The following is a 27985-nucleotide window of genomic DNA, read 5'->3' as shown; positions in this document are numbered from 1 at the left end:
ACTTCTGCTTTGCACAGCCAGTGCTGAGGCCCCGGCCTGGGCTTACCCCTCCAGGCAGTCCTGCCTCCATGTGCCCCTAATCCCAGAGTAGCTTTTTACTCCTTTGGGGAGCATGGGGAAATCTGGGGTACCCTCTGGCTGGCTACTCCATCCCATTCCTTTCTGGGAGGGGGAAGAGACAGTTCCTGCGGTATTTATTGGGAGTCAGTTCTGTAGTTACAAATCCAGAGGCAAGACCTACCTCGAGAATGGAGAGAATGAAACAGACAGAGGGGAAGAGAGAAAGGCAGAAACAGAGACTAAGAGAAGCAGGCGGAGAAAATGCAGCAGAAAGGAGTCAGAGAAGAGAGAACAATGAGAGAAACAGGCCGAGAAAGAAAGACAGAGAGAATAAGCAACGGAGGCTGGGGAATGAAGATCTATCCGGGAGCCAGGTTTGGGCAGGGGTGTGACCTAGTGGCTCCAAGAACAAACGCTGGAGCCAGACTGAGAACCGTGGGCAGACAGAGCAGCAGGTACAGGCAGGTGTTTTTAAATGGAAAACGTTTATAAAAAGGAGCAGAAATATGAGGGCAGTGGGCTAGGCCCCGGCAGGGGGTGGCAAGAGGCGTCCCCACTTCCGTCCGTCCGTCCGTCCGTCGTTCCCGCCGGTCGCTTCCACGCGCGCAGGCAGGCGGGCTCAGGCGCGGGGCCGCGCGGGCGCGCAGTGGTGCGGCCGGTGCGTGGGCGCGAAGCCGGGGAGGCAGAGGCAGCGGAAGGAGCCCTCGGTGTTGACGCAGCGCGCGTTCACGCAGGGGGAAGCCGCCGCCTCGGCCTCCTCACACTCGTTCACATCTGGGGAGGGGGTACAGGAAGCTGCCACTCAGGCCGGGCCTCGGGGCTCAAACCCCCACCGTCCCCTGCTGCTCCGGGCCCAGGGTGCAGGGTGCGAGGGGCCCAGAGTGGAGAGGGCGCGGGGCCCAGGGCGGAGGGTGCGCCCAGAGCCTCCTGGCGCTGTGAGGGGCAGGGGCGGGCTTGCTGGGCCTCAGCTCGGTTCTGCAGGATGGTGCGGAGCCCCGAGCTACCAGGTTTTTGTTAGGAAAACAATACCGATGAGGACACCAACCCCGGCACATGTCCACTCCACACCAGACATGCATTAAGCAGTCACTGCGGTAACTGTCTGCTCCTGGTCCCCGTGGAGTGGACTGATCCCCTCTTACACTCATGCCACCCAGGCCCGGCCTGCGGAAGCCCCTGCCTGCGGCTCAGCCCGGCTCTCAGGGCCCAGGCCTTGCTGTCTCTCGGCTGTGGGACCTTGGGGAACTCAATTCTCTTTTCTGAGCCTCAGTTTACACATGGGCCTCAGTGTCATTGTGAATCAGTATTAATGATGTTCCCAATTATTTGAAGATCTATGACTACGGTCACTCGAGATGAGAAAAACGTAGCAAGGGAGCTCCCTGGGCAGGTCACACAGCAAGTCTGGGGTCTCTCCATGCCTCCAGAGTCCTGTGCTACTGCTGTCTAAACTGGCAAACATGATCCCATTCCCACTCCTCCGACCGGAAGCCCGAGGCTCTCCAAAGAGGTCACGAAAATTAATCCACGGGTAGAAGGAGGAGTCCTGAGACATCACACCTGCAGGATCCTACTCTACACCTGCTTCCGGCCCAGCGGGCACCGAGGCCAAGCTCTGCTTTCCCTCAAGTCAGGCTGCACCTCCTGGGCTGGCCCCGCCCCCGCCGTCACTAAGCCCCGCCCCGCCCCAGGCACGCCCGGCCCGCCCTCACCGACGCAGGCCATGCGGGTCATGTCCAGGCGGTAGCCGTCGAAGCAGTCGCAGGTGAAGCCCTCGGGGACCCGCACGCAGCGGCCGTGGGCACAGCCGTCCAGGATCCCACACTCCTCGGCCTCCAGCCCCTCGTAGGGCCCAGCCAGGGCGCCTGCGGAGGAGAGTGCGGGACGCCCCCACTCAGGGTCCGTGTGTTCTTCTCTCCCTCATTGCCCCTGGCTGCTCTGTTTTTCCTTTCTGAACCGGCCATCCTTCTCCAGGGGGCGCTGTGGGGCCAGGAAGTATATCTGGCTGTGCTCACTAGTACTCCCCCCCAACCTCCCTTGGTGGGTTTACAGGAGTATCTCTGTTCTCTCCCACCGCATCTGTGTTTTCATCTCTCTCTGTGCCTGCCTCTCCCCTGGCCTCTTCCTTTCTGCATCTCTCCTCCCCTCCTCCCTGCCTCTCTGTCTGTACAGTTCCGTCCTCCAGCCCCATCGGCCTGCGTGCTCACCAGCGTAGCCTACGCCTTCCCGCGACTCCTGGGGCTCTGGGAAGGAGCCTCGGGTGTCTCGGGGCCGATAGCGCCAGCGGGTGCCCGGGCCGGGGGGTGCAGGAGGCTCAGATTCGCCATAGGGACCACCATCATCCTCAAAGTCCGGTATGTCGAAGGGTGGCGCCCCATAGGGGGCCTCCCGGCGGGCGAAGGGCCCAGGTGGCGGTGGGTAGGGGTCGTAGGGGAGCACAGGTGGTGGGTACAGCTCAGGCCCGTATGGAAGGCCCTGGTAAGGTGGACCGAGGTCTGTGCCATACTCGTAGGGAAGTCCAAAGCCGCCTGGCCGTGGGGGGCCATATGCAGGGGGGCGCAGCACATTGCACAGGGTCTCAAAGTCCTCTGTAAACAGGAGACAAGCCTAGCAGTCATTCCTGCGTGCCTTGGACCACCACGCGTGTTCCCGCTGTGGGAAGAACCCGGAGGAGAGGGAGGAGGGCCTGGGGCTGAGGCGTGGGAGGGGCTTCAGAGGAGGGCACTTGGCTTGCAGGGTGGGGGTCAGGGGTTCTGGAGCCAGGACTGAGCGTCCAAGGCCTGAGTCTAGGATTCCAAGGTGCTGGGGTCCGGGGTGCTAAGGACTGCAGCTAGAAATCATGGTCCGATGTTCTGGAATTTGGGGGATCCATGGAACTCAGACTAGGCGTCTACAGATATGGGATGCTGGTGTTTTAGGGACAAGGACTGGGAATTCCCAGAAACTGCTCCTGGAGATCTGGGGGCCAGGATGCTTGGGAAAGGAGCTGAGCTACTGGACTTGGAGGTCTGAGGATCAAGGATGGGGCCTTTGGGACTGAGGCTGGGCTGGGTTCCCAAGGGCTGAGGATTGGGGAATCAAGGGTTTTAAGAGGCAAGAACTGGGGTCTCAGTGCGTGAATATGGGTATCCAAGCAATGGAACTTGGAGGCCTGTGAGTTATGACCAGTCGGTGGGCCAGGATGGAGGGATCTGAGCAACTGGTCCTGGAGGTCTAAGGGCCTGGATGGCGGGGGGAGGGGGTTCCCCATGGGCTGATCTGGGTTCTGGAGACTAGGAGTGAGGGTCAGAGAGACCAGACCTCAGGGCCCTATGGGACCTGTTGATAAGACTGGGAGGGCTCTGGGATGTGACTTGGGGGCTAGGGTAGTAAGATTTAGGGGTCTGCAGGCTGAGTTTGGGGAGATCTGGTAGGCTAACACTGGGTCTAACCCTAAGGCTCTAAGGGTGTGGATATGAAGCCTGAGGGGCAGGGCCTCTGGGTGCAGCCCAGGCAGATGGCAGTACCTGAGTCCTGGGCAGGGCAGAGGGCACAGTCCATGCCCCAGGCCTCCCCGTAGAGGCAGCAGCACTCTGTGTACGTGGCCTGGCGGTCCAGCCGAGGGCGGCTGCACACGAGGTCAGGCCCCACTTCCTGCCAGCACACTCCCAGGTTGTCATCTGAGGACAGAGACAGCGTGCGTCAGGGTGGAGCAGCTGGCCCCTCTCCTGTCCTCATCGCTGTGGTCTGACTCCCCAGAGCCCTCTGAGGTCGCTCCCAGGTTCTGAGTTGAGGACAGGGCTTGGTCCGGCATGAGGCTGTCACAGGGGAGGTGAGAGCAGAGGATTCCAAAGACGGAGCCAGAGCTGGAGGACTCTATCCAAGTCTGGCCTCTGGAGGCTGTGTGACCTTGAGGAAGTTGATTTTCCTCTCTGAGCACTGTTTGAAGGAAGTGTTTGGGGATATTGTGGGACCAGAGTTTGGGTCTGTGGGAAAGAGAGAGAGAGAGAGAGAGAGAGAGAGAGAGAGAGAGAGAGGGGGAGAGAGAGAACCCAAAGAGATAGAGACAAACACATTTAAACAGTCAGGGGTTCTAAGAAAAACGGGTCAGCAAAGATGCAGAGACAGACCCAGAAACACACCTAGAAACAATGATAGTCCCAGAAAGTGTCAGAGTCAGAGAAAAACCTAAAGATAGAAACCCACAGAAAGATGGAGTCGGAGATACACGGAAATAAAGGGAAAACTCTAACACTCAGACCAGGTCCTGTTCTGTCCTTAAAATAAAATTCTTCAGGGCCACTGCCCATTCACTCAATGTGCACGAAGGATGCGGGATTCAGGAGGCAGGGCAGCTGGGCGGGCCTGGGGCGGGGCGGGGCGTGATGGGCGGGAGGGGAAGGGGCGGGCGGGACAGGCTCAGGTCGGTTACCGAGGCTCTGGCTCTCGTTGGAGACGCAGCGGCGCCGCGAACCGTCCAGCACCAGCGGGGGCTCGCACGTGCAGTGATAGGAGCCTATGGTGTTGACGCAGCGGCCCCCCTCGCAGGCCGGCTCCTCGTCCGCGCACTCGTCGTTATCTGGGGTGGCGGGAGGGGAGAGGGCTAAGAAGCCTCTGCCCTTTCCCGGTTCCCCAGGGCATTGGCAGTGGCGGGTGGAGTCTGGACTCCGGGGCGGTTCCGAGGCGGTGCAGGCGGCGCGGGCCGGGAGTTCTTTGGGGACGGTGAGTGGGGAGGAGAGAGGGGGCTCGTACCCACACACTCCAGCCGCTGCGCGTGGTAGTAGTAGCCGTTGCTACAGTAACACGAGTAGCCGGGGGCCGTGTTCACGCACACACCGCTTTTGCACACCTGGTCTCGGAACAGCTGGCACTCGTCCACATCTGCGGGAAGGATGGTCAGAGGCGCGCCCGCCAAGAGAGATGGAGGAGGCAGGGAGTGGGGTGGGCTGGATTGGGAGGGGGCAGGCTGTGTGGTGTAATCAGGGAAGAGAGAGACAGAGATGGAGAGAGAGACCCAGAGGTAGAGAAAGGGAAGGATGGAGACAGAGCGAGATGGGGTGGGTGGGTGGGAGGAGACAGACGAACAGGTGGGGTGAGAGAGGGAAATAAAGAAAACAAAGACAGGTGGGAGGGGTGGCCTGGGGGCTGGAGGTGGGTGGAACTTAAAGCCTGGCCTCACCTCTCCGGTGGCTTGGGTCTCCGCTAGGCGCCAGGTAGCCCCTGCCATGGGGACACAGGGACTGGTACTCGGCTGCACACAGAGATAAGCCTAAGCCCAGACGCCCGCTTCCAGCCTCCCAGCCTCAGTGCCTACTCTGGCCCGATGCCTGCCCTTCACCCCCAAGTCTTCAGCCCTCACCCCCACCTCTCAGCCCGCAGCCCTGAGTCCGCCGGGACCGTGCCCACCTGTCTCGGTGCTCGGGCACTGCTGGATGCGGCAGCCGCTGCCCCAGCCCTCGCCCACCGTGCAGCAGCACTCCTGCCACGTCACGTTCCGAGCCAGGATGTTGTCACACGCGTCCGGGGCTGCCGTGTCGTAGTAGCACTCGCGGCGGCCGCTGCCCGCGGGGCCCTGCCTGGGCGGGCTGGGCCGGCGGGGCGGGGGCGGAGGGGGCGGCCTGTCTGGCAGACCGGGGCTGGCAGGTGCTTGGGGCTGTGGGCCTGGGAATGAGCCTGAAGAGACAGGAGGCCTTAGCTGGTGTGGGTGATCCACCAGCTCCCATGATATAAGTGGGAAACCGAGGCCCAAAGGGCTCCCAGCCATTGTTGGCAGAATTAGACTCCACCGGTCTTTTCTCCTATTCTCACCCCCTGTCATTCCTCCACTCCTGCCTTCCACCTTCCACTCTCCCAGACACTCACCTGGCACAAATGGCACCTGCAGTGTTTGTAGCTGAAGGGGATTCCCTGGCCTCCAGGGCACCTCCGTGGCCCTCACCTCCACGGTGTCCCAAACCGGCCTCAGAGTCTTCACCCCCAACCCCGCCCCTGGCTGCTGGGCCTCCTGCGTGTTCTCCCACCTGCCCTTCTTCCCCTCCCGTGGCTGGGCGGGGGGGTGGGGCTGCCTTGATCTAGTCCTGTCCTCTCTGCCCAGTCCCTGCCCCCCAGAACCCAGGGTCACCTCCTTCAACCCACCCTCACATATGGCTGCCAAAGGGGTTTCAAAATCTGATTATCGCTCCCCTCTGCTCAACACCCGCCCGTGGTGCCAGGGTAGCCTCGGGACAAGTCTAGCCTTCGACCACGGTGAGTCAGTGTGGCCTGCACAGCCCCTGCAGCCTCTCCCACTCCTCCCCTCGCTCTGTAACCCTGCCTCCCTGAACTCACATCAGCTCCTCCACCAGGCCAGGCCCTCTCCTGCCTGGCCAGACCTTTGCCTTTTCCTTGCTCTCTCTGCCCCAAATGTCACCCCCCCCCCCTACTTCACCCACTGCTCATCCTAACGCTCTCAGTCAGACATCCCCTCCTACAGGAAGCCCTCCCTGACTGTCCTCTCAGGATGGGCTCCTTCCCTCTGGCCCGCCCGGATTCCTCTGGGTGGTCACCGCCTCGTGTTACATCTGCCCGCCCCCACTGTTGTGAGTCTCTTCAAGACAGAGTGGCCTTCTCTGGTCACTGCTGTGTCCCCAGTGCCCGGAACAGGGACTAAACACAATGGATGCCCTAGGCCCGTGGTCGGCAAACTGCGGCTCTCGAGCTGCATGAGGCTCTTTGGCCCCTTGAGTGTGGCTCTTCCACAAAATACCACGGCCTGGGCAAGTCTATTTTGAAGAAGTGGCATTAGAAGAAGTTTAAGTTTAAAAAATGTGGCTCTCAAAAGAAACTTCAGTCGTTGTACTGTTGATATTTGGCTCTGTGGACTAATGAGTTTGCCGACCCCTGGCCTATGAGCCTTTGCTGCCTGAAGCAAGCTGGTAAAGTCAGGCAGGGCAGGCTCTGGTTCTCCTGACTCTGAATCCACTCCCCAGAGTAACCCACGAGTTCTGAGGTTTTTTGTTGTTTGAAACAATGGCATTTAACTAGTGGCAGCTGTCCACACCAGGAACTGCTAGACCGCATCATTCTTCTGTGGGGCAGCAGCCATCAGTTAGACAGACGCCGACACCAGCCTCACCAGCAGAAGTCCGCGGGGGAACACAGCGTCCGGTCATGGGGTCGAACTCCTCGGGACTGGTGGGGCACACACACAGGAAGGAGCCCTCCACGTTCTCGCACAGGGCAGCTCCGCACACGCCCTGCAGCGTTTCACATTCATTCACGTCTGCGAGCGGAGACAACAGGAAGTCGGTGGTGGTCAACTCTGATTCCCAGGGACTAAAAGTTGGAGCTTCCAGATATAATCGGTGTTTTTAATGGCTCAGCCCCCACCATCAACTTTTCCTCTGGTGACAAACCCCGAACTTCCGCCGGGAGCCTTCTGCTCCTCTGTTCCCAGCCCAGGTGCCTTGAGTGGGGCTCCCTCCACTCGCAGGAGTGGGGACGAGCCCAGGCACTGCCAGCCAGATGGCTGTGTGTCTCTGGTGCAGAGACGGGCAGGGCCTAGGCCGGGCCAGGCAGAGCCAGCCCTGAGACTCTGGCTAGAAACATCAGGAAAGAGCCTCCGTCTGTAGCCAGGGCTGCCAAGACGAGGATGTTAGCTAGAGGCCAAGACCACCTGTGTCACTGTGAGGAGAGAGGCTGCCTGAAATAAATGCAACAGAGGGAAGCAGAGGCGAGAGGAAACAGTCAGCCTGGTTATAAGGCCTGGATGCAGGAGTGCCTGAAGTTCAACTAGATCCCAGGGCTTCACAGCTTTAATTCCCTTAAAAAAAGGTGGCCTGTTGTGCTGGCATTTGTCAAAACCTAGAGAATGTATCATTAAAATCCATGCATGTCACTGTATGTAAATTGAACCGCAAATGAAAATATCTATAAACACATATTGAACTCTGGTTAATAATATGCGTACTGAAGAATTTAGGAAGAAGTGCATTGATGCCTGTAATTTAATTTAATTTAATTTAATTTTTTTATTTTTTTAAAATATATTTTATTGATTTTGTACAGAGAGGAAGGGAAAGAGATAGAGAGTTAGAAACATCGATGAGAGAGAGTCATCGATCAGCTGCCTCTTGCACACCCCCTACTGGGGATGTGCCCGCAACCAAGGTACATGCCCTTGACCGGAATCGAACCTGGGACCTTTCAGTCCCCAAGCCGACGCTCTATCCATTGAGCCAAACCGGTCCCAGCTGTAATTTAATTTTAAATCTATCCAAAAAAAATTAGTAGTACTCATGAATAGATGTATGAGGAAGCAAGTATAATAAGATGGTGGAATATAGGTCAGGCTGTATGTTTAGAAAATGCCTTTATATCTGAAACCGGTTTGGCTCAGTGGATAGAGTGTCGGTCTGTGGACTGAAAGGTCCCAGGTTCGATTCCGGTCAAGGGCATGTACATTAGTTGCAGGCACATCCCCGATGGGGGGTGTGCAGGAGGCAGCTGGTCTATGTTTCTCTTTCATCGATGTTTCTAGCTCTCTATCCCTCTCCCTTCCTCTCTGTGAAAAATCAATAAAATATATTTTTGTAAAAAAAAGAAAGAAAATGTCTTCATAAAATGAAGCCCTGGGCCAGTGGCTCTGTTGATTGGAGCATCATCCTGTACACCAAAAGGTGGCAGGTTCTATTCCTGGTCAGGACACATACCTAGGTTTCAGGTTTGATCCCTGATCCATACAGGAGAAACCTATCAATGTTTCTCTCTCACATCTCTCTCTCTCTCTCTCTCTCTTTCTCTCTCTCTCTCTAAAAAAAAAAAAAAAAAAAAAAAAGTTGGGAAAAATGTTTATGTACATTTAAGATTAGTACATTTTACATACTTTATGCATGATTTTTAAAGCACCCCCTACATAAAATCTGAATAAAGAGGGTTTCCTGAAGATGGATCTTATATCCCAAGGTCTAAATCCCATACCCCCAAAGTTCACATAGCTCAAATCCATGGAGAGGGCTGGGCCTGACCGACCTCTTCCCCACCCTCCGGTCCCTCCCAGCCCCCTGGAGCCCCGTACCCACGCAGTGACGCCCGTCCCGTGCCCCCTCGTAGCCCTGGTCGCAGAGGCACTGGAAGGAGCCGGGCAGGTTCTGGCAAACGGCATGGGCCCCGCAGAAGGACCGGTTCCGGCACTCATCCACATCTGCAACCAGAGGACAGTCAGACCATTGCTGCGCCCTCTGTCTCCTCTCCTCCACGGCTCACCCCACGCCCGAAGGACACCCACCCTGGCATCCGCCGCCAGGCATGGGCTGGTAGCCGGGGTCGCAGGTGGGCGTGCAGCGGTAGGAGCCGGGGGTGTTTTCACAGCGCTGGGCTCCGCAAATGGCCGGGCCATACTCCTGGCACTCGTCCACATCTGCAGGAGCGGGGACAAGGCGAGGGGAGGAGAGGGCGGTTAGAGGCCTGGTTCACAGGTTCCTGACGCCACTCTCAGTTCTCAGGACTGAGGAGTTTCTATGAATCTGACATTCTAGGAGTCTGAGCTTCTTAAGATTGTCAGCGGTGATAACTCCAAAGGCCTCAAACTTGGTTCCACCTCAGGCTTTTGCACGTGCTGTTCCTCCGTCAGGAACACTTCCCTCAGCTCTCTGCGTGGCGTCCTCCGTCACTTCACCCAGGAGCCGGGGTCAAGCCCTCCTAGCACTCGCTCCCCCACTGCCCTGTCGTCTCTGTCCTATTTGTCCTGCTACATTTTTCTTCTGAAACTTGACATTATAGTATAACCACCTCCCTCGAATGCAAACTCCACGACAGCACGGACTTGTGTCTGTCTTGTTTCCCACTGTTCCCAGGGCCTGGAACAGTACCGAACACACAGTAGGCGCCCAAATTGTTTGCTGAGTGAGTTCTGAATGAATTCACCTATTTATTGTCTGTCCTCCCCGAACGAGGCAGCTCCACGAAGGCAGGGATTTTGTTTGACGCACAGCCTGTTGCCCCCAGTGTCCGGCACACAGCGGGTGCTTAGTGTGTTCTTGTAGGATTAGTGAGTGAGAGCCCCTGAAACTAGGTTTCTGTGAGCCAGAGCTGTGCAACCAGAGAGCCAATGGCATCCCCCAGTCATTTCATCCGCTCCACACACAGCGGATCCTCACTGCGTCCCAAACACGACTCAGATCGGGCCTATGTCTCAGCCAGGCCCCTGCCAGAGCCTGCAGGGGGATGGGGAGGGGAGGTGGGAGGTGAGGGGGGAGGTGGGGGCATGGAGGGGTGGGAAGGACGGAAAATGAGAAGAGTAGGCAAGGAGTGGTGTGAAGGTGGAACAGAGACCTGCAGTTCCCAAGGCCTGGAGAAGTCTGAGGAAAGACAAAGGACCGAATCTGGAGAGACAGACAATGTAAAGGGGGGGATTTAAGTGGGCAGGTCAGTGCGTGGAGAAATCTGGGGGATTTGGCATCGGGAAAGGACGGGGCCCAGGACAACCAGGGTCGCACCTCTTGGGAAGGACAGCTGGAAGTAGAGTGAATGGTGGAAGGTGGGAGGAGGGCAGGTCCAAAGAGAGGGAGCCTGAAGAGGGAAACACGGGGAGTTTTAATGGATGAGAAAGGGGGAGGGAGGCTAACTATTCTTAGGTGAGGCAATAAGTTGCTGGAATAACTCCACTGGCAGAGGGGGCACGGGCTGCTTCTGGAAGCAAGGCGCGGCCTGGGCCCTGATAGTACTGACTTCCCCCAAACTCCTACCTCCCTCCACAAGAAAATACAGGACACTAAGGTTTAAAAAAAAAAGTATTTTAAAATATATATATTTTTATTGATTTCAGAGAGAGAGGAAGAGAAGGATAGAAACACCAATGATGAGAGAAAATCATTGATTGGCTGTCTCCTGCACACCCCACACCGGGGATTGAGCCCACAACTCAACTGGGAATCGAACTGTGACCTCCTGGCTCATAGGTCGACACTCAACCACTGAGCCACGATGGCCAGGTGACACTACGATTTTTTCAAATTAAAATAATATTTAATGTCAACTGTAATTGTCAAATTAAAAATGTTTAAAGAAAAAAAAAATTTAAAGAAAAAGTAGCCCAGCTGGTGTGGCTCAATGATTGAGCACAGACCTATGAGCTGGGAGGTCACAGATGGATTCCCAGTCAGGACACATGCCTGGTTTGTGGGCCCAATCTCCAGTGGGGGCATGCAGAAGGCAGATTCTTTCTCATCATTGATGTGTCTATCTTTCTCTCTTTTCCTCTCTGAAATTGAGAGAGAGAGAGAGAGAGAGAGAGAGAGAGAGAGAGAGAGAGAGAGGGAGAGAGAGGGAGAGAGAGAGGGAGAGGGAGGGAGGGAGGGAGGGAGGAAGGAAGGAAGGAAGGAAGGAAGGAAGGAAGGAAGGAAGGAAGAAAAAAAAAAAAAAAGGAATTCCCAGCACAGAGATGGGGAGAGAGTTAAGTGCATGGGGGCCCTTTCCCTTCCCACAAGTCTGTGAGGCAGGCGGTCCCCAAAGGAACCAACAACCAACATCAGGGGCGAGGGCAGTAGCTCACCGTCACAGGTGCCCTCAGGGCCGGCGATGTAGCCGGGGTCGCAGTCCCGGACGCAGCGGTAGGAGCCGGGCGAGTTCTCGCAGCGCTGGGAGCCGCAGAGGGCCGGGCCGCGCTCCCGGCATTCATCCACGTCTGAGTGAGCAGGGCGGTCCGATGGGGGAGGCAGGGAGGCGAAGGAAGGCACAGGGGGAGTCAGGAGAGATGACAGTCGGAGCAGGGAGACGGGGACCCGGAGAGGACAGAGCGGGGCAGACGGGGGCGGAGGGAGAGCGGAGGATCGGCCGCGGCGGCCTCTCACCGAGGCAGGAGGCGAGGTCCGGGCCGGCGCGGTGCCCCGGGGGGCAGACGCACTCGAAGGAGCCGTCGGTGTTGGTGCAGATGCCGCCCTGGCAGAGGTCCTCCTCGCTGCACTCGTCCACGTCTGCGGGACAGAATCCCAAACCCGACCCTCCTCCTTCTCCGCTCCCTCTCCCAGGCCACGTCCCCCAGCCCTCTCCCCGCCCCGCCCTGCCTTAGGCTCCGCCCCTCCCAACCCCACCCCTCGGGGGGCCAGGCCCTTTCCCCTCCCACCTCTGCCCAGCCACCCAGACCCCGCTCTCCCCTTTCCTCCCCACCCCCGCCCCTCCCCTCCTCTCAACCCCGGCCCCGCAGGCTCCGCCCCCCAAGTGGGAGCGTCCACACTCCCATTCCCCGTCCTGCCTTTTCCTGGTCTAAGACCACCCTTTCCGGGTCCGGACCATGGGGACACAGGGTGGGTACAGACCGAGGCAAGAGGCTCCGCGGGGTCCGGGCCGGTAGCCGGGGGCACAGGTACAGGCATAGGAGCCGTCGGTGTTGAGGCATTCGCCGTGGGGGAAGCAAAAGTCGCCCTCCAGGCACTCGTTCACGTCTAGGGTGTGCGAGACCGAGCTGGGGGTCACCGGGCCCGCCTCTGAGACCCAGGCCCCGCCCACAAAGCGGCCCCCTCGCCCCCTGAGCCGCTTGCCCTGTTGGGTGGGCTCTTCGCTCCACCCTCAGCTCCCCTGTCCAGCTTCCACTCTCCTACAGGCTTCGCCCCGGAGCCCATGCCCATCTCAGGCTCCGGCCCTGCCCCGTCCTGCCCACCTGCGCAGGGCCCGGGCCGGCCAGGCGGCGCCCGGTAGCCGGGCGGGCAGCTGCAGTGGAAGGAGCCTTCAGTGTTAGTGCAGTGGCCATGGGGGCCGCAGGAGGCGCCCGAACTGCATTCGTCCACGTCTGCGGGAATGGGGGTTTCAGAGGGGTCGAGAAGAAATACTATGTAACACTTTCAACAATAAAGATTTTTTAAAAAGAAAGAAGGGGTCCAGTCTAGAGACACACGGGACGGATTCCGTTGGGGCAAGGGGTCTACAAGAGGTAGTGGGCAGTGTCTTGGTTTGGCTATGAGAAGGCTCCATGGCAGAAGTGGGCTGGGGAGACGGGGGTTCTCTGATTCTGGGGACCACAATTGGGGGGTTCTGCGGGTTTGGGTTTTGGGGAACTCCCTGGGCCAGGATCCTGGGGTCAGGTGAAGGGACTCTGCACTGGTACAGGGGTCATAAATTAATTAGGGTAAGGGGTCAGGTATTGTAAACCAGGATCACTGGATGACTTTCTGATGAGTCCGGGGTCAGTCAGTGAACCAGAGGATCTGAGACCAATTAGGGCAGTGGTTCTCAACCTTTCTAATGCCTTCACAGTTCCTCATGTTGCGGTGACCCCCAATCATAAAATTATTTTTGTTGCTATTTCATAACTGTAATTTTGCTACTGTTATGAATCGTAATGTAAATATTTGTGTTTTCCGATAGTCTTAGGCTCTATAGCAGTAGTTCTCAACCTGTGGGTCGCGACTGCTAGCAGGATTCCCTAAGACCATTGGAAAACACAGATATTTACATTTATAGTCAGAATTCTGCCTCTAGTCAGGGATTGGGGCTCGGGATGTGAACCCAATCAGGCCCCAGGGAAGGGACTCTGAGAAGAGACAGGAGCAATGAAAGAGAGAGTATCAAGGGTTACACAGAATCAGGAGTTATGGTTAGGTCAAATGTCAAAGTCAAGTTCAAGGGTCACAAGTCACATATAGAACTAAGGACAGGCAGGGTCAGGAGGGTCACACTTGCTATAAAGTTGTGGTAAGGGGCTATTAGCAAGGATCATGGTTAGGGTCAAATGTAAGTTGAAGGTCCATGAGTCATAGAGTAAGAAGTCACATTCAGGGTCAAAAGTTGTAGTCCAGGTCAGGAACCGCAGTCTGGGTCAGGGCCCCCTAGTCGATGTTAAAAGTCACAGTCAGGCTCTGGGGCGTGTGGTTCAGGTAAGGGGAGTGAGGTCCAGGTCAGGAGGTTATGGACTGGGCCTGGGTTGCAGTCCAGGACAGGGGTCACCATCTAGGTCAGAAGTTCTAGTGCAGGGCCAAGGTCATAACCTGATCTTACCAGTGCATCGGCCATGGTGCAGGTGGTAGCCGGCAGGACAGGCCCTGCACTGGAAGGAGCCGGGTGAGTTCACACATTCCTGCCCAGGACACGCCAGGTGGTTCTCACACTCATCAATATCTGCAGGACAGGGAGAGTATGGCCTGTGCCCTCACAGCCCCTCACACCCCCCGGCCTCCCTCTCTCCCTCCCGGGCCTCACCCTCGCACTCGGAGCCGGCGGGGCTGGGTTGAAAGCCTGTGGGGCAGACGCACTGGAAGCTGCCTTCTGTGTTCTCACACCGTCCGTAGGCACAGGGCGGGGGGCTGCGGGCACACTCATCCACATCTGGGCAGAGGGACCAGAGGGGCTGAAGCAGAAGCCTGGGCCCACCTCCACTGCCATCACCCACCTCAGCTCGGGGCTGCGGTCTGGAGGCAGCCTCCTGGCCTGGCCCAGCTGCTCCCTCCTCCCTGGATTCCCCATTAACGGTCCCTCCACGGCTGCCAGGGTGAGGCCTGGCCACCACCTTCTGCGTGTGGCCCTCCTGCCTCAGAGCTGGCCCCTCCTCGGGAGTCCCACAAGCAAAAGAGTATTCTCCAAAAAGGGAGGGAAAGTCCAGCCAGTATGGGTGTGGCTCAGTGGCTAAGCATCCACCTATGAACCAGGAGGCCTTGGTTTGATTCCTGGTCAAGGCACATGCTCATCACTGATGTGTCTACCTCTCTCTCCCTCTCCCTTCCTCTCTGAAACTTATAAAAAATATATATTAAAAAAATTACACTCCCCTGGCCCCCCCCAAAAGGGACGTAAAATGGAGAACAGCTTCATATTTGGAGAAAGAGGAGACTCTGCAGTCAGACCTGCCCATCTTCTCAGTCTCCCCACTCTTCTGTGTCTGTCTTCCACCACTGAGCCCCATCACCCTGTCTCTGCCCCGCCCCTTCATGTCTCTCTCCCCTCCCCCAGCAAACGGGGGTGGAGTGCACTTGGGCTCAGCACCCTCACCTTGGCAAGGGGCCCCTGGCCCTCGGGATCGGAAGCCAGCGGGGCAGGCACAGTGATAGGAGCCCGCGGTGTTGTCACAGCGGCCTGGCCCGCAGGGCGGCGGGTCCTGGGCACACTCATCCACATCCTCCTCACACGCTGAGCCCCGGAAGCCAGCCGGGCAGACACAGCGGAAAGAGCCAGGCAGGTTCTCACAGGCCCCTCGGCCACAGAGGCCAGGGCTCTGGATGCATTCGTCCACGTCTGAGAGGGCAGGGACCGGTGTCAGGCCTCCTTTATGCCCCCTGCTACTCTCTGCCTCCCTGCCTCCACTGCTTTGATGTTCCACCCTCCACCCCCCCTCTTTCTCATTGACTCCATCCTCCAGCCACCCTGTCTCTCATCATTCTAACTCTTCATCCTCCATCTCTCTTTTCAATCCCTATTCTAAGCGGCCTGCCTGTCTCCTAGAACTCTGCCTGTCCAGTCCCCACCGTGTGGGCCTCCCTCTACTCTGTCCACCATGACTGACATATCCAACCTCCGTGGCTCAGTCCTTCTGAGTCCCACCGGTTGGCCTCGGTCTCCCAGTCTCTACAGCCATGAGGCTGCAGTCTGGTTCTCATAATCTGACTTCTGTCTCCTGTCTCCCTGGTCAGCTCCATTGCTTAGTGTCTCCCTCCTCATCACTGCTGCTCTGCATCTCCCCCCCACCCCCCTCACATCCCCTTCCCCTCTGCCCCTTCCAGTCCCTCACCTTGGCAGCCTGCTCCGTGGGGTGCAGCCTGGTACCCAGCAGGGCACACGCACAGGAAGCTGCCTGGCGTGTTTTCACAGCGCCCGCGGTCACAGGGCGGCGGCACGCGGTGGCACTCGTCCACGTCTGCGGGGCACAAGCCGGGAGGCTGAAACTGGGGCAGACACGCCCCCCCCCCCCCCTCCCGGCAGTCGCGGGAAGAGGGGAGGGCAGGGGTGGAGCCAAGCTTAAACCCGAGCCAGGCTGGGCGGGAGGCAGGGACCTGGGGAGTTAGGAGTCGGTAGATTGAAGACGAGGGCGGGGCTTGAGTGGGGAGGTCAGGACCAGGTCTGGGGACCCCACTAGGGAAGGGCTGAGAGGGGAACCGTGTAGGGGGCAAGGTGTGAGGAGCAGAGCCTGGGCAGGCGAAGGAGGGAAGGAAAGTTTGGGGGACTGAGCAAAGGGGTGGCAGGAGAGAGGGAAGGGGCAGTTTGGGGACGGGCACCGGCTTGGCAGGGAGGAAATCAGGGGTCGTGGCCAGTGGATAGGCTTCGGTAGTCGAAGGACAGAGGGGGGTCTGGGGGCGGGCGGGAGCCAGGCTGGCACAGGGAAGGGGGAGGGACAAGGGTCTGGAGTCTGAGATGTGCAGGGGGAGGGGGGCGGTTGAGGGAGGGCGAAGCCTGGACCCGGTCGCCAGACAAAGGTTGAGCGGCAGCAGAATAGGGACCCGCCGGGGCGGAAGGACCTGCCGGCCAGGAAGGGGCGGTGGAGGGGCCCCGGGGTGAACGCGAGCTGGTCTGGGGGCGGGCGGGCCCGGGCTGGGAGCTGAGTCGGGCTGAAGGGGTTGGGAAGCGGGGAGGGCGAGAACTGCTCTGCAGACACAGCAGCGCGGGGTCCGTGCGGAGGTGCAGCCGGGCCGGCTGGAGCGGTTCCTCACCCAGACACTCCGTGGCCCGCGGGCCAGCGCGGAAGCCGGGGCCGCACACGCAGCGGAAGCTGCCGGGCGTGTTTTCGCAGCGCCCGGGAGCGCAGGGCGGGGGCATGCGGCGGCACTCGTCCACGTCTGCGGGCACGTAGGCGGGTCAGGATGTGGCCGCTCAGCCCCGCCGCCTCCCCACCCTCTCCGCCACCCCCTCTGTCCGCTCACCGATGCAGCGGGTGCCCTGCGGGCTGAGCCGGAAGCCGGGATCGCACGTGCACGTGTAGCCACTGGGTCGTGGGATGCAGCGTCCCGGGCCGCAGACCTGGGGATTGCGCTGACACGTGCCCGCGGAGGGACCTGGGATCCAGTCAGACAGGGTTCCCTATCTCTCACACCTCCGCCCCATTTGTCCCAGAACTGTCCTCTCAGACCTCTACCTAATTCCCCTGGCTGTGGCATCCCGCTAACCTGTCCTTGAAACCTCCTTCTAAGACCCCCATCTGCGATACCCATCGATGCTCTGGATCCCCTCTACCAAACCTGGTCCGGGGACCTCAGGACCAGTCCAGGCCGGGATGCTGGGTCGCGCAGGCTCAGGCCCCGGCCGAGGCTCAGGCCGGGGTTCTGGGCGATGGGTGGGCAGAAAGCCTGGCAAAGAGAGGCCGTCATTGAGTGGAGACCTGGATTTTGGTGCCCGCTTCCTCTCCCTGTGGGGCTGGGGCCGCCCCTTAGAGACAACACACCCTCCTCCAGGAGCCAGCTCACCTGTGGGTGGCCGATGGGTGGAAGGTGGGGCCCGGGGCTGGCTGAGGGAGACTCGGGGTGGCTCCTGGCTCAGGGGTCTGGTGTTGTAGCGGAGGTCAGAGGCCGAGTAGTGGTAGCCAGGGCCAGCAGGACAGATCTCCCGAAAACCCTCTGGGAACAGGAAAGGGAGACGGGCAAAGAGATGGAATGAAAGCAGGGAGGGGGAGAGAGAGAGAGAACCTTGGTTGGCCTGGGAGTGTGTCAGGATTAGATGCTGTGATTGGGGTTGGATCAAGGATGGTTTTCCCTATTTGGGATGGTGGTGGGGTCTGGTTTGGGGTCCACAGAGACTAGTTTGAAGGCCGGGGAAACAGAAGCTAGATTTCCAGGAAGGTGACTCAGGGAGGGCCGGGTGTGGGCGGGGTCTAAGGTGAGCCTATTTGAAGGTAGTGTCTCAGGAGCTGGGGGCAGGGGGGGTCAGGTGGAGTATCTGGGGACAGGGGGGTCAGGTGGAGTATCTCAAGAGCCAGGCGTGTCCCAAGCTGGAGGTGATGCTCAGAAGGTAGTGTGTCTCAGGGGCAGATGTGGCCAAGGATGGCTGTGGACAGAGTTCAGTCTGAGGGTAGCTGGTCTCAGAGGCTGGGGAAGTGGCCAAGACTAGGGCTCAAACAGGTTTGAGGGCAGTGAGCCGCAAAGCCTGGGGGCGGGGCCTAAGTGGTCACTGGACGCGTCCAGTTTAGGGGGAGGCGGGCCGAAGGCGCTCACCTGAGCCGAAGGGTGGGCAGAGCTGGCAGCCCCGGCCCCAGGCTTTGCCCACGCGGCTGCAGCAGCAGATCTGTTTGGTGATGTTGCGCAGGATGGGCAGCGAGCAGCCGCCGTCTCGGAGCACGCGGAAGCAGGGCCCCTTGGCCTCTGAGATCACGTGTTGGGCTGGGGGAGGGGAGGAACATTTCGGAGAGGGTTTGGGATCTGCGAGGTGGGGTATCCAGGGAGGGTTTGGTGGATTCGAGGGACTTCAGGAGAGGTCGGAGAGGGCCTGAGGCAGAAATGAGGGATCTCGAGGCCTGAAAATGTTTGGGGCCTGAGGAGAGCCTGAGAGGGGAATGAGACAGTTCGAGACGGATCCCGAGGTCTGAAGAAGTTCTGGTGAGGGAAGGGGGAGGGATTTGGGGGCCGGGAGGAGCTGAAGGAAGGCTGGGGATCTGGAGACAGCAGGGGTTCTTAGAAATGGCTGGGGAAGGTCCAGAAAGTGTGGGGTGGATACACTGAGGGACCTGGGAGTCTTGGAGGATCTGGGGTGTTTAAGGAATGAAAGGTTCAGGGCGGGTTGGGACAGGTCTGAGGGCACAGTGGGACGGGGGACCCAGCCTCGGCCCCTCTGGGCGGCTCACAGATGCAGCTGCTGCGGGAGGAGTCCAGCAGGAAGCCGTCTGGGCACACGCACGTGTACCCGCCATGAGTGTTGGCACACTCCCCGTGCTGGCAGCGCCCGCCGGTCGCGCACTCGTCCACATCTGCGGGGAGGGACGGGGCGGTGCCAGGGGTGCCCGGGCCACCTCCCCGCCGCCCGCCCTCAGCCAGGCCCCGCCCGCCGCAGTCCGGCTCACCTTCGCAGGACCCGTTAACCCTCTCGAAGCCAGTAGGACATGGACGGCCTGGGGCTCCCACTCGGCCCGAGTTCCCTGTGGAGGGGGGAGAGGGGCGTGCCGCGGGCGAGAGGATGGAGAGAGAAGCGGGCGGGGACAAAGGCGGGGGGGGGGGGGGAGGGGGGAGGAGGGACGAGAAGGTGCTGGGTGTTTGAGCTGGGCGCCCGGTCCGCGGTCTGACAGAGACAATGTGGGCGGTTTCAGACACGCATGGCCGGGGCCATGGCACACAGGCAGGGCGAGAGCAGAGCAGCCAAAGTCAAAAGCGGCGCAGGCGGACCCAGAACGTCTGGATCAAGCTGCACTGGAGGTGATCCCACGGCCAGGCAGGCTGGCTATGTTGAGAACAGGTTTTGCCGCCGGGCAGAGTGCGAGGGGGTTCTCTCCCCCCCCCCCAGCTCCGAGCACCTCGGGGCGTCCCGGGGCTTACCCGGGTGCTCCGAGCACGGCTGACAGTCGTGGACGCCCCAGGCCACGCCGGCGCCTCCGCAGCAGACCTCCTGCGTCCGGAGCCCGGGCAGCGGGGCGGCGCACTGCGGGGAGGGCTCAGTGAGCGGCCTCGGCGCGGGGCACGCTGGGGGGGGGGGGGGGGCTCCCCACCAGCTCCTCTCACTTCGCCTCCGCGCAGCTCCCGAAAGCAGTAGCCAAAGCCCGAGGCGTCCGAGTAGCTGTCCTCGCGGGGGGCGTTCTGGGCCAGCACCGTGTAGGGAGCCGCCGCCTCCGCCCGCGCTGCCGCCTCGGCCCGCGCCACCGCCGCGGCGCCCGCCGCCTCCCAGGGGCCGGACACGCGCTCCACCTGATGCACCACCACGGACGCCTCCTGCGGGTGCTCCACGTGGACGCTCACCATGGACGCCACACCTGGAGGGAGGCAGCGCGGGCAGAGGGTGCACACCGAGCCCTTAGGAGTGGGGCTGGGAAGGGGTGAGAGGGCGCGCTGGAGAAGGGCACTCAGGGGAGGCAGGAAAGGTGGTCAGAGGGGTGGCTGGGTGGTGGGCAGAGGGGAGGGGAGGACCCCGCCGCACCCTCCTAACCGTGCTCGTCGTCGCGGTGGTTGGCTAGTGGCATGGTGTACACCGAGCGAGTGAGGCCTGGCGCGGCCGGCGCCGGGGGCTGAGCGCCCGAGGAGTGCAGCTGGCAGAACTTGCCAGCGAAGTCCCGGGGGCAGAGGCAGCGGTCAGGCTTCAGGCACACACCGCCGTTGTGACAGATCAAGGGACACAGGTCTGGGGGGAGAGCGAGGACACTGAGTCAGCAACCCTTCTGGCAGGCATCCCTGGGGCCAGCTTACCCAAACTCGCTCAGTCCCTCACGTTATAACTTCACCCTCAAAGCTATCGCTCAGGGCTGAGTCGCTACACCTGGAGCTGTTATGTGCACCTTGGCTACTAGCAGTAGCTGGGTTCAGTTGTCCAGACCTCTGTGGTATAGATTCGCCCACTGGGTTGGCTCGCCACACCCGCGGCTCTTCATTCACTGTCATGTCATTCCACCTTCCCTCTCCAGCCCCACTTTCTGACTGAGTCCTGGGTGTACTAGCCCCGCACAAGCTAGCTTTTCACAAGTATTTATTTATTTATCTATTTATTTATTTAAAGTAAGCTTATTGGGGTAACTTATTGGGGTAAGATCATATAGGTTTCGAGTACACATTTCTATGATACATGGCCTGAGTCCACCATCCAAAGTCAAATCATCTTCCATCACCAAATACTTGGCCCTCTTTCCATAAGCAGTTAGCCTTGCCCATCTCATCTTCTGACTGAGTTTGGCTGTTCCAGCCCCTAAGACCCAGCCAGTGCCCTGCATTGACTAAAACAGCATTTTAGTCACTCCCTAGCATCACGCCCCTCCTGCAGCCCCGCCCACATCACCTTCTTCCCGCGGGATCCTAAACCCCGCCCACCTAGCTGTCCAACTCGCCGCCTTTACCCCCGCCCACCTCCTGTCCTCACGCTGATTTGCCGGGGCTTACTGGTTCAAGCCCCGCCCACCTCGCCTCCCAGCTGCCTGGACAGACCTCTTAGCTCCGCCCACCGCGCTGTCTCCGCCCACCTCCCCTTTGGCTCAGACTTCAGCTCTGCCTTCCCGCCTCCAGCACCCCGGGGCGGGGCCACCGACGGGAACGCGCCTCCTCTCTCTGCGCGCACTCGCTGGGCCCCAGGCCACCTCTGGGCGGGGCACTGCCAGCTGTGCGGCGGGGTAAACAAAGAGAGGGGCGCGGCGGGGGTAGGGCGGTGGCTCCGCATTCCCGATCCTTGGGGAGCCCCGGGGGCCGTAGAGCCAAAGAAGGCCGGACCTGTGCTTCGAGGGCACCCCCTCCCTCTCTCCCGAGGGGCGACCGAGAACAGCTGGAGACAGCTGTGTGGATGGGAGGAAGGGAGCCGGCGGCCAGAGCCGTCCAGGAAGGCGTGTGTGGTATTCTGAGCCACACACTGGAGAGAGGAAAGCATACAGAGAGCCTCCTCAATTTTGAAGGGTAAAGAGACTGGACTCCTGGGAGACCAGCTAAAGGGCAATACTCTGGGGTTCACAGACTCAAGTTTTCTAGGATGGAAAGGGAACGAGCCTAGCTCAGAGGATCTGAGGCACCCATTCAACAGGAATCCATTAAGTCCTTTTGGAGAGAATTATCTAGAAAAGAGGACTCTAGTGCCTTCTAGGGAGCACTGAGAAGGCTCAGGGGATGGCCAATTGAAGGTGCTGAGAGCAATGTTAGAGGAAGTGGGATTTCTGGGAGTCCCCAGCACACGGGAGCCTCAGGAGTCCGGGAAGACTCTAAGATGCTGCAACCCCCTTCCCCTCCCAGCTAAGGGGCCGGGTGCCAAGGCTTTTGTTAATGGCTGCCTGGGAGAGCACAGTGCTGGGGCCTAGTCAGCTGATCAAGGCCAATTCTGGGGCTCTCTGAAGATAGATGGGTCAGGAGTTCCTGGGGAGAGGTCAGCTGAGAGAGAAGGACTTGGAAATATAGGAGTTAGGAATCTCTGAGGGAATTCCATTGGAAATATAAGAAAATGGTAGTCTTTTGTGGGAAAAGAATTGAGCTAGGAAGTGGAGTTATCAGTGTACAGGGTTTGTAATCTGGGGCCCCTCTGGAGAGTGGGAAACAATAGCGGAGGGAAAACACTACAGAATTCTCTGGTGACAGGCACAATTTGGGAGACTACATCAGAGGAATGGGAGGGAGGAAACTGCACTGGAGGGGCTTTTCTGTAGTTTAGTGATGGGGTGGGATGGGACTTAGGATCTGGGGGCAGACATTAGTTCCACTAGTTAGGGGAGCGAGGCCAGGATTCCAGGTTGCTCTAATAGGCCTAGATAGGAAAGGTCTCTGCTGGGGGTTGTGATAATCAAGCTACGTGTGTGTGTGTGTGGGGGGGGGGGGGGGGGCGCACTCTCCAGCCTCAGAGCATTTCTCCACCTTCTCTTGGCCTGAAAACAGTCACACCTCCCCCCACCCCCACCGCACCCCTCAGCTCCCCGAGGGCTCCCAAGTCAGGGCAAGCTGCTAGATGGGCACGGCCAACTCCACCCCTAAGCCCCTGGAGGAGTGAGGAGCTGAGGACATGGGGTCCTGCCGAGGTCAGCCCCCTTCCACATGCTCCTCCTAGTGCCTCCAGGGGCTTGGCACCCGCATGGGCACGGCGCTTGGCACTGGTGCTTTGGGGCGGGGCTGGGCGGGAGTGAAGGAAGGAGGAGGAAGGGGAGGAGAAAAGGAGTGGCAGCAGGCGGGGCTCAGGCGGGAGATGAGCTCACGCCGCCAGGGCTGGATTGGCCGGGGGCCAGGCTGGGCGAGTTTTCGGCGCCAGGGCCCCCACTCCCCACTCCAGAGGGCCTCTGGGGCTGGGAGCAGGTAGGCCCCACCAGAGGATTAGCCCATCCCCACACCCTGTGGCAAACAGGTGGCCCATCTTCACCACCTCACCTGAACCCCCGGGGGCTCCCCATGTCAGGGGTGCCTGGTGCGCACCCTCCTTCTATCCCCTCTGTCCCCAGGGGCACCCCATCCCTAGGCCTCCTATCTGGATTCCTCTCCCATGTGTGACCCTTGCAACTCAGGGTCCTGCAGAAACCCTCCTTCTATGGACCGGCTCCCTCTCAGCTCTCCAAATCAACGTTCCTCACCCCAATCCCCCTCCACACAGGCACTCCCATCCTGGATTTTCCTAACCCCTCTCACTCAAAGACACAGAAACTGGGACCCCTTCCCCCCCCGCCCCCGCACCCCCAAGCCCTGAAACTCTCCCTTGGTCGTTAGGGACCCATTATAGTCTCACTTCAAGCCCCCTTTCCCCAAGATCCCAGGGCCCTCAATTCTGGTATCTCCAAGATTGACTCAAAGGCTGGAAAGTCATCAGAGCCAATTCCCTCACGTGGGACGCCACAGGTCCCTGAGAGAGAACCCCCATTGCTTCAAAAACCAGGACCCAGCCCCAAAAGCCAGGCATTTGAAGCTTCCTTTCTTAAGTAACCAGGGTTCCCCCCAGCACAGGGAATCCAGGCTCCCGCTCCCTGGGGGACTGTTTCCACCATCCCCAGGGGTTTCTCCTCCCCCTGGGAGCCCCTCCCTCGGGACCACCACCCCGCACTCACAGGCGCGGAAGCCGGGTCCCCCCGGGGCCGCCCCGCCGGGCGCGCCGCTGTCCACGCTGGTGGCGTTGCGGGGCGCGCAGATCGGGGTACAGCGAGGGCCGGCGGGCCCGTGGACGCAGCGCAGGCTGCACACCGCCGGGGTAAAGCGCACGCGGAGGCGCTCTCGCGGCTGGCCGTGCCCGGGCTGCGGCCCGAACAGCGCCAGCAGCGCCCACAGAGACACCCCGAGCAGCCGCGCGCCGCCCGCCATGGCTGCAGCGCCGCGCTCGGCCGCGCCGCCGCCCCAGCCCGCCCGAGGGGCCCGGCCGCGCCCGCCCGCCCGCGGGGGAGGACGGCCGCGCCCCCGCCCAGCCCCCCCTCCCCACCGCTCCCTCCCCGGCGGCCGCGCGGGGGCGCGTGGGGCTGGGCGCGCAGCCAGAGGCGCGCAGGCCGGGCGCTAGACTCACGGGGGGAGGGGGCGCCCCCTCTGTCCCTCCTCGCTCCAACAAGTGAATGGGGCCCACGAGGGAGCGGCGGGGAAGGGAACAGGTGGGGGTGGGCTCATTTTCCCCAGACAGGCCTGGATCCATAAAGAGGAAGGAGGAGTGTGGGCCGCGTTTGGGGAGGCGGCTGAGGGCTGGTTCTCTGCCCTAGGTACAGAGAACGGGGCTTCCTATGGACAGGGGGCGGCCACGGCACATCTGGGCAGCCAGGTGGCCATGTGGGGGGGAGGAGGGTCTGCACCTGGGCCCGTGAAGGAACTGGGGGTCTGGATGGTGCGCAGGACGCTGGGGGGGCGAGGGGGGGGGCCTTCACTAGCGTCTGGCCAGAAACCCCACACCTGGTGAAAGAAGCCAGCACGAACAAGGGGAAACGGGGACCTGAGGCTGTGGGCGGGGGTCCTCACATCTGGCCAGAGGCCCACATCTGGAAGCCTTTAGGGAGGAGGGGACACATCTGGGCTGAAGGCCACAGCAGGAGGGGGCACTTGTGAGGGTGGTTAAAACCAGGGGGTGTGCTAGCCCAGGGGCGAGGGCTGGAGCGAGCGGGAAGCGAGGGGAGGCCGTTGGCCTCTGGCCGCCAGGCAGTTTTGGGCACTCAGGGACCGGGCAGGCGCCAACCCGCACAATCGCTTTTGTTGTCTGGGCTAGTTCAGCCGCGCTCTCTGCCGGGACAGCGCCCCCCTCTTTGGCCGCGGGGAGCCAGGACGCCCGGCTTCCCGGCCCCACCCCTGCAGGTCAGCGCCTCTGGCCAGCGTCTGGGCCTGTCCTGGGCTTACCTCGCAAGGCCGGACGCCAGGGTCCCTAGAGGGGCCCGTGTCCTGGGGTGGGGTACTGGGCTACAATGGGGGGCAGCTAGGCAGCCGCTGGGCCGTGGGAACCAGACGGCTTTATCTGGCCCGGAACCCTCCCCCCGCGGCGGCAGGGGAAAGGCGGATGTTCTTACCCCGGGCCTGGCCGGCAGGAGCGCGCTGTGGGGGCCTCTTACTCAGCAGTGCCTGGCCCCCTGGTCCCTGGGGCCGCCGCCGTCTCAGCAGAGCTCGGGCCTCCTGCAGCCTGGGGGGGAGGGGGCAGAGAAGGAGCTGTCATTACCGTTAGGCTGACACCCCCGCCCCCAGCTGGAAGGAGCCTTCCAGCCAGGAGGTCTGCCCACCCTCCTACCCCACCCCACCCCACTATAGGGACCAGGCCTTGAGCCTTCTTTAGAGGCTTGGCGAGAAACAGAGACAAAGATTGTGGGAGAGTCAGAGAAGGAAGGGAGAAAGAGAAAGAGGAGAGACAGGGGAAGAGAAGCAGGTGACAATGAGAAACAGAAGGAGACAGATATGGAAAGAACAAATACAGAGAGTGGGACATGGAGACAGACAGAGAGATGAGACTGAAAGGCTCAGAGACTGCAATAGGGAGGAAAAGAAGAAATAGAAACATACAACTTGATAGAGGAGGGAGGGAAGGAGGGAGAGAGGGAGAGAGGAAGAGAGGAAGAGGGAGAACAACTGAGAGGAGGAGATCCAGAGAGCAGAGTGGAAGAAGTGCAGAAATGGTGGGGGGGCTGGGCGCTCCTGAGCATTGGGCAGGGCGGACTGCACACTCACGTCAGTGGCTGCCAGTTAAGGGACACCTGCTTCTTCCTCACGCTGGGGCTGGGGCTGGGGCTGGGGCTCAGAAGTGCGGGGGACTCTGGTGCCAGGCACCGATGAGGGTGGGCACACTTTCCGGGTGGGCAGCTCTGGACCCTGCAGGAGGCTTCGGAGACAGACAGGGACTAAGTGTAGGAGGGGACCAAGTCCCTCCTCCCATCAGGTGCATCCAGATCTCCAACTGGGATGAGGGGTGGGAAAGGGAGCCCCAGCCCCTCTGTTCCTACCCCATGCCACCCCTACCTGTACCCCACCTAAGAGAACCCACCTCTGAAGCAGCGGCTCCTCCTGAGTGACCGGGCTGGGCAGCAGCGACAAGCAACACTATAACAGAGGGCGGGAGTCACTCAGGTCCCTGGGGTTCTAGGACTCCCCAGAGGAGGGCAAAACGAGGATGGGGACCAAGATAAGGCTTGAGGATGCTGAAATAGATAGGTGGCACATCTGAGGCACTGGCTGGGTGCCTGCTTCCCTGTCTATACAACTGGCTTAGTCTCTCTAGGGATGAAGGTCACAGCAACCTCATTTTTACTTGTCTTCTGAAGTTTTTGGAAGTTTCTTGGAAAAGTCGTTTTAAAGTATTTTTAAAGCGATTAAAAAAAACACAAAGAGGATGTCTAAGCTCATTTCCCAACCCAGACAGTCTGGGAATTTAGGATCCTGCCCGCCCCGGCATCCCTGTCCTGGACTAGACGTCATCTCGCGCATGGGCGGTAGGTGGCGCCACTTCCACAGGCCTCAGCGGCTGGGAAGGACAGTCCTTCGACTGTGGGTCCAGCAGGGTTCGGAGGTGGAGGGGGATATAGAAGGAGCCACAGCCCAGGACTGGGAATCCCGAGGCTGAGTTTAGCCCATCCCTGCCCTTGCAAGCTGGTGTGTCCCGGAGCCAGCGTCTCCTGGTCTTTGAGCCTCGGTTTCCCGTCTGACCAGGAGGAAAGGGTTGTTCTTGGAGAAATCTCCGCGCCCAGGGGGTCTCAGCTTCTGGGTTGTGGAGCCCTCAGCTCAGACGCAAGTGCGTCGAAACCAAGGGGCCCCCCAGACAAATCCATTATTGCCAGGCTCAGGGGGACGAGGGAGAGGGAGGGCGCGCAGGTCCCGAGAGAAGGGCCGAGGGGGATGCTGCCAAGAGGACATCAGGCGCGGGGACTCTTTCCAAGACGGCAGGGGCCCAGTGGGGAGGGAGGCCGCCGGGTGGGAACCCCCGGGACCCCCGATCCTGCCGTCACCCCTCCCGCCTTTCCTCCGGGTTAACCCGTTCCGGGCCCCGCCCCCGGCGCGGCTCGGGTTACTAAACGCATTCGCAGAGCCGGTGGCGGGAGCGCAGCCCGGGGCCTTTGTAACGGAGCGCAGGGCTCAGGGCAGGGGGTGGGGGTGCCGGGCAGACTGTTTCCTTGGATCTCGTCACCGTAGACAGGAAGGGTGGCTACAACCCCCGAATCTATAGGAAATTCTGGTCTCTCGCCGCGAAATCACTGGTACCTCATTCAAGCCCGAACTCCTTTAATTCTAGGACAACTGCAGCATCTCCAACCCTCGTGAAACCTGAGGGGCACCCCCGCCGGCACAATCCCCCGCAAGCCTTTCCGCCACCAACGCAAAAGCCCACGTCTTCCTCATCAGGAAAATTCAAAGGCCCCTTTTAATCCAGGCGCCCCCAAACCCTAGAACACCAAGACATCTTAACCCCCCCCCCCCAGATTTCCTTTGTAACCTCCCATACTCTTCCTCCTTGAGCACCCAAGAAACTTGGGGAACCCGATCCCAGTTCGAGGGCCCCACCCATCTATCATCCTAGGAGAATGATATCCAAAGCCCTGCCCCCCTATAGACTGGGACCCTTCTCTGAGAAAAACCCTAGAATTCCCTGGAGCTACATCTATCTCTACCACACACAGCCGTCAAAATCTCAGTGCTCCCGGGATTCTAACCCTTACAAAATAAAGGGCCCTAATAAACCCAAGCGCTCTGCTCTTCCATCCTCCCCCAAGCAGATTCCCCTTATACAGAAAAGTCCTTGGCCTCCTGGACCACCACACCTGTTAGGCGGAGAGGGTACAAGGAAGAGGGGGCTGCAGCGGGGCTTACCCGGCCGGGTGGCCCGGGATCACCGCAGCCTCGACGGCCTGGCTGGGGCTGGGGCTGGGGCCGGGGCTGGCGGCGGAGGCGGCGGCCGCGAGGAGCGGCAGCAGCAGCACCAGCGGGAGGGGGCGGCGGCCGCTGAGGCCAGGCCACCGCATCGTGTCCCGTGCGGA

At 60.4% G+C, this 27985-nt stretch overlaps 1 protein-coding gene across 4 annotated transcripts; it reads right to left on the bottom strand.

Moving 5' to 3' along the window:
* Positions 1 to 526: 526 nt before the first annotated feature.
* Positions 527 to 27985, bottom strand: LTBP4 (latent transforming growth factor beta binding protein 4). Of its 4 annotated transcripts, XM_084860912.1 has the most exons (33): positions 27819 to 27985; positions 26002 to 26057; positions 25689 to 25839; positions 25040 to 25149; positions 20056 to 20247; positions 19635 to 19882; positions 19452 to 19554; positions 18983 to 19057; positions 18767 to 18889; positions 18141 to 18305; positions 17397 to 17546; positions 17172 to 17279; positions 16857 to 16988; positions 16647 to 16772; positions 15731 to 15856; positions 14995 to 15237; positions 14209 to 14334; positions 14008 to 14127; positions 12674 to 12802; positions 12333 to 12458; positions 11868 to 11990; positions 11570 to 11701; positions 9305 to 9436; positions 9095 to 9220; positions 7154 to 7300; positions 5446 to 5712; positions 5219 to 5290; positions 4792 to 4920; positions 4472 to 4618; positions 3567 to 3719; positions 2268 to 2648; positions 1773 to 1925; positions 527 to 834 (listed from the first exon to the last, which is right to left on the bottom strand). In XM_084860912.1, exons 1-33 carry the CDS (start codon positions 27968 to 27970, stop codon positions 680 to 682), a joined length of 4878 nt encoding a protein of 1625 aa, XP_084717038.1. In that variant the 5' UTR covers positions 27971 to 27985; the 3' UTR covers positions 527 to 679. The 4 variants fall into 4 exon arrangements, with proteins under 4 accessions (XP_084717038.1, XP_084717037.1, XP_084717040.1 ...); XM_084860911.1 differs by having other exon boundaries at positions 17172 to 17546; XM_084860914.1 differs by lacking the exons at positions 25040 to 25149; positions 25689 to 25839; positions 26002 to 26057; positions 27819 to 27985 and adding an exon at positions 23615 to 23919.

Source organism: Pipistrellus hanaki (assembly GCF_964339955.1).
Source record: "Pipistrellus hanaki genome assembly, chromosome: 15".
NCBI lineage: Eukaryota > Metazoa > Chordata > Mammalia > Chiroptera > Vespertilionidae > Pipistrellus > Pipistrellus hanaki.
The sequence above is the reverse complement of the archived record's forward strand: the minus strand, read 5'-3'. Positions and strand labels throughout refer to the sequence as shown.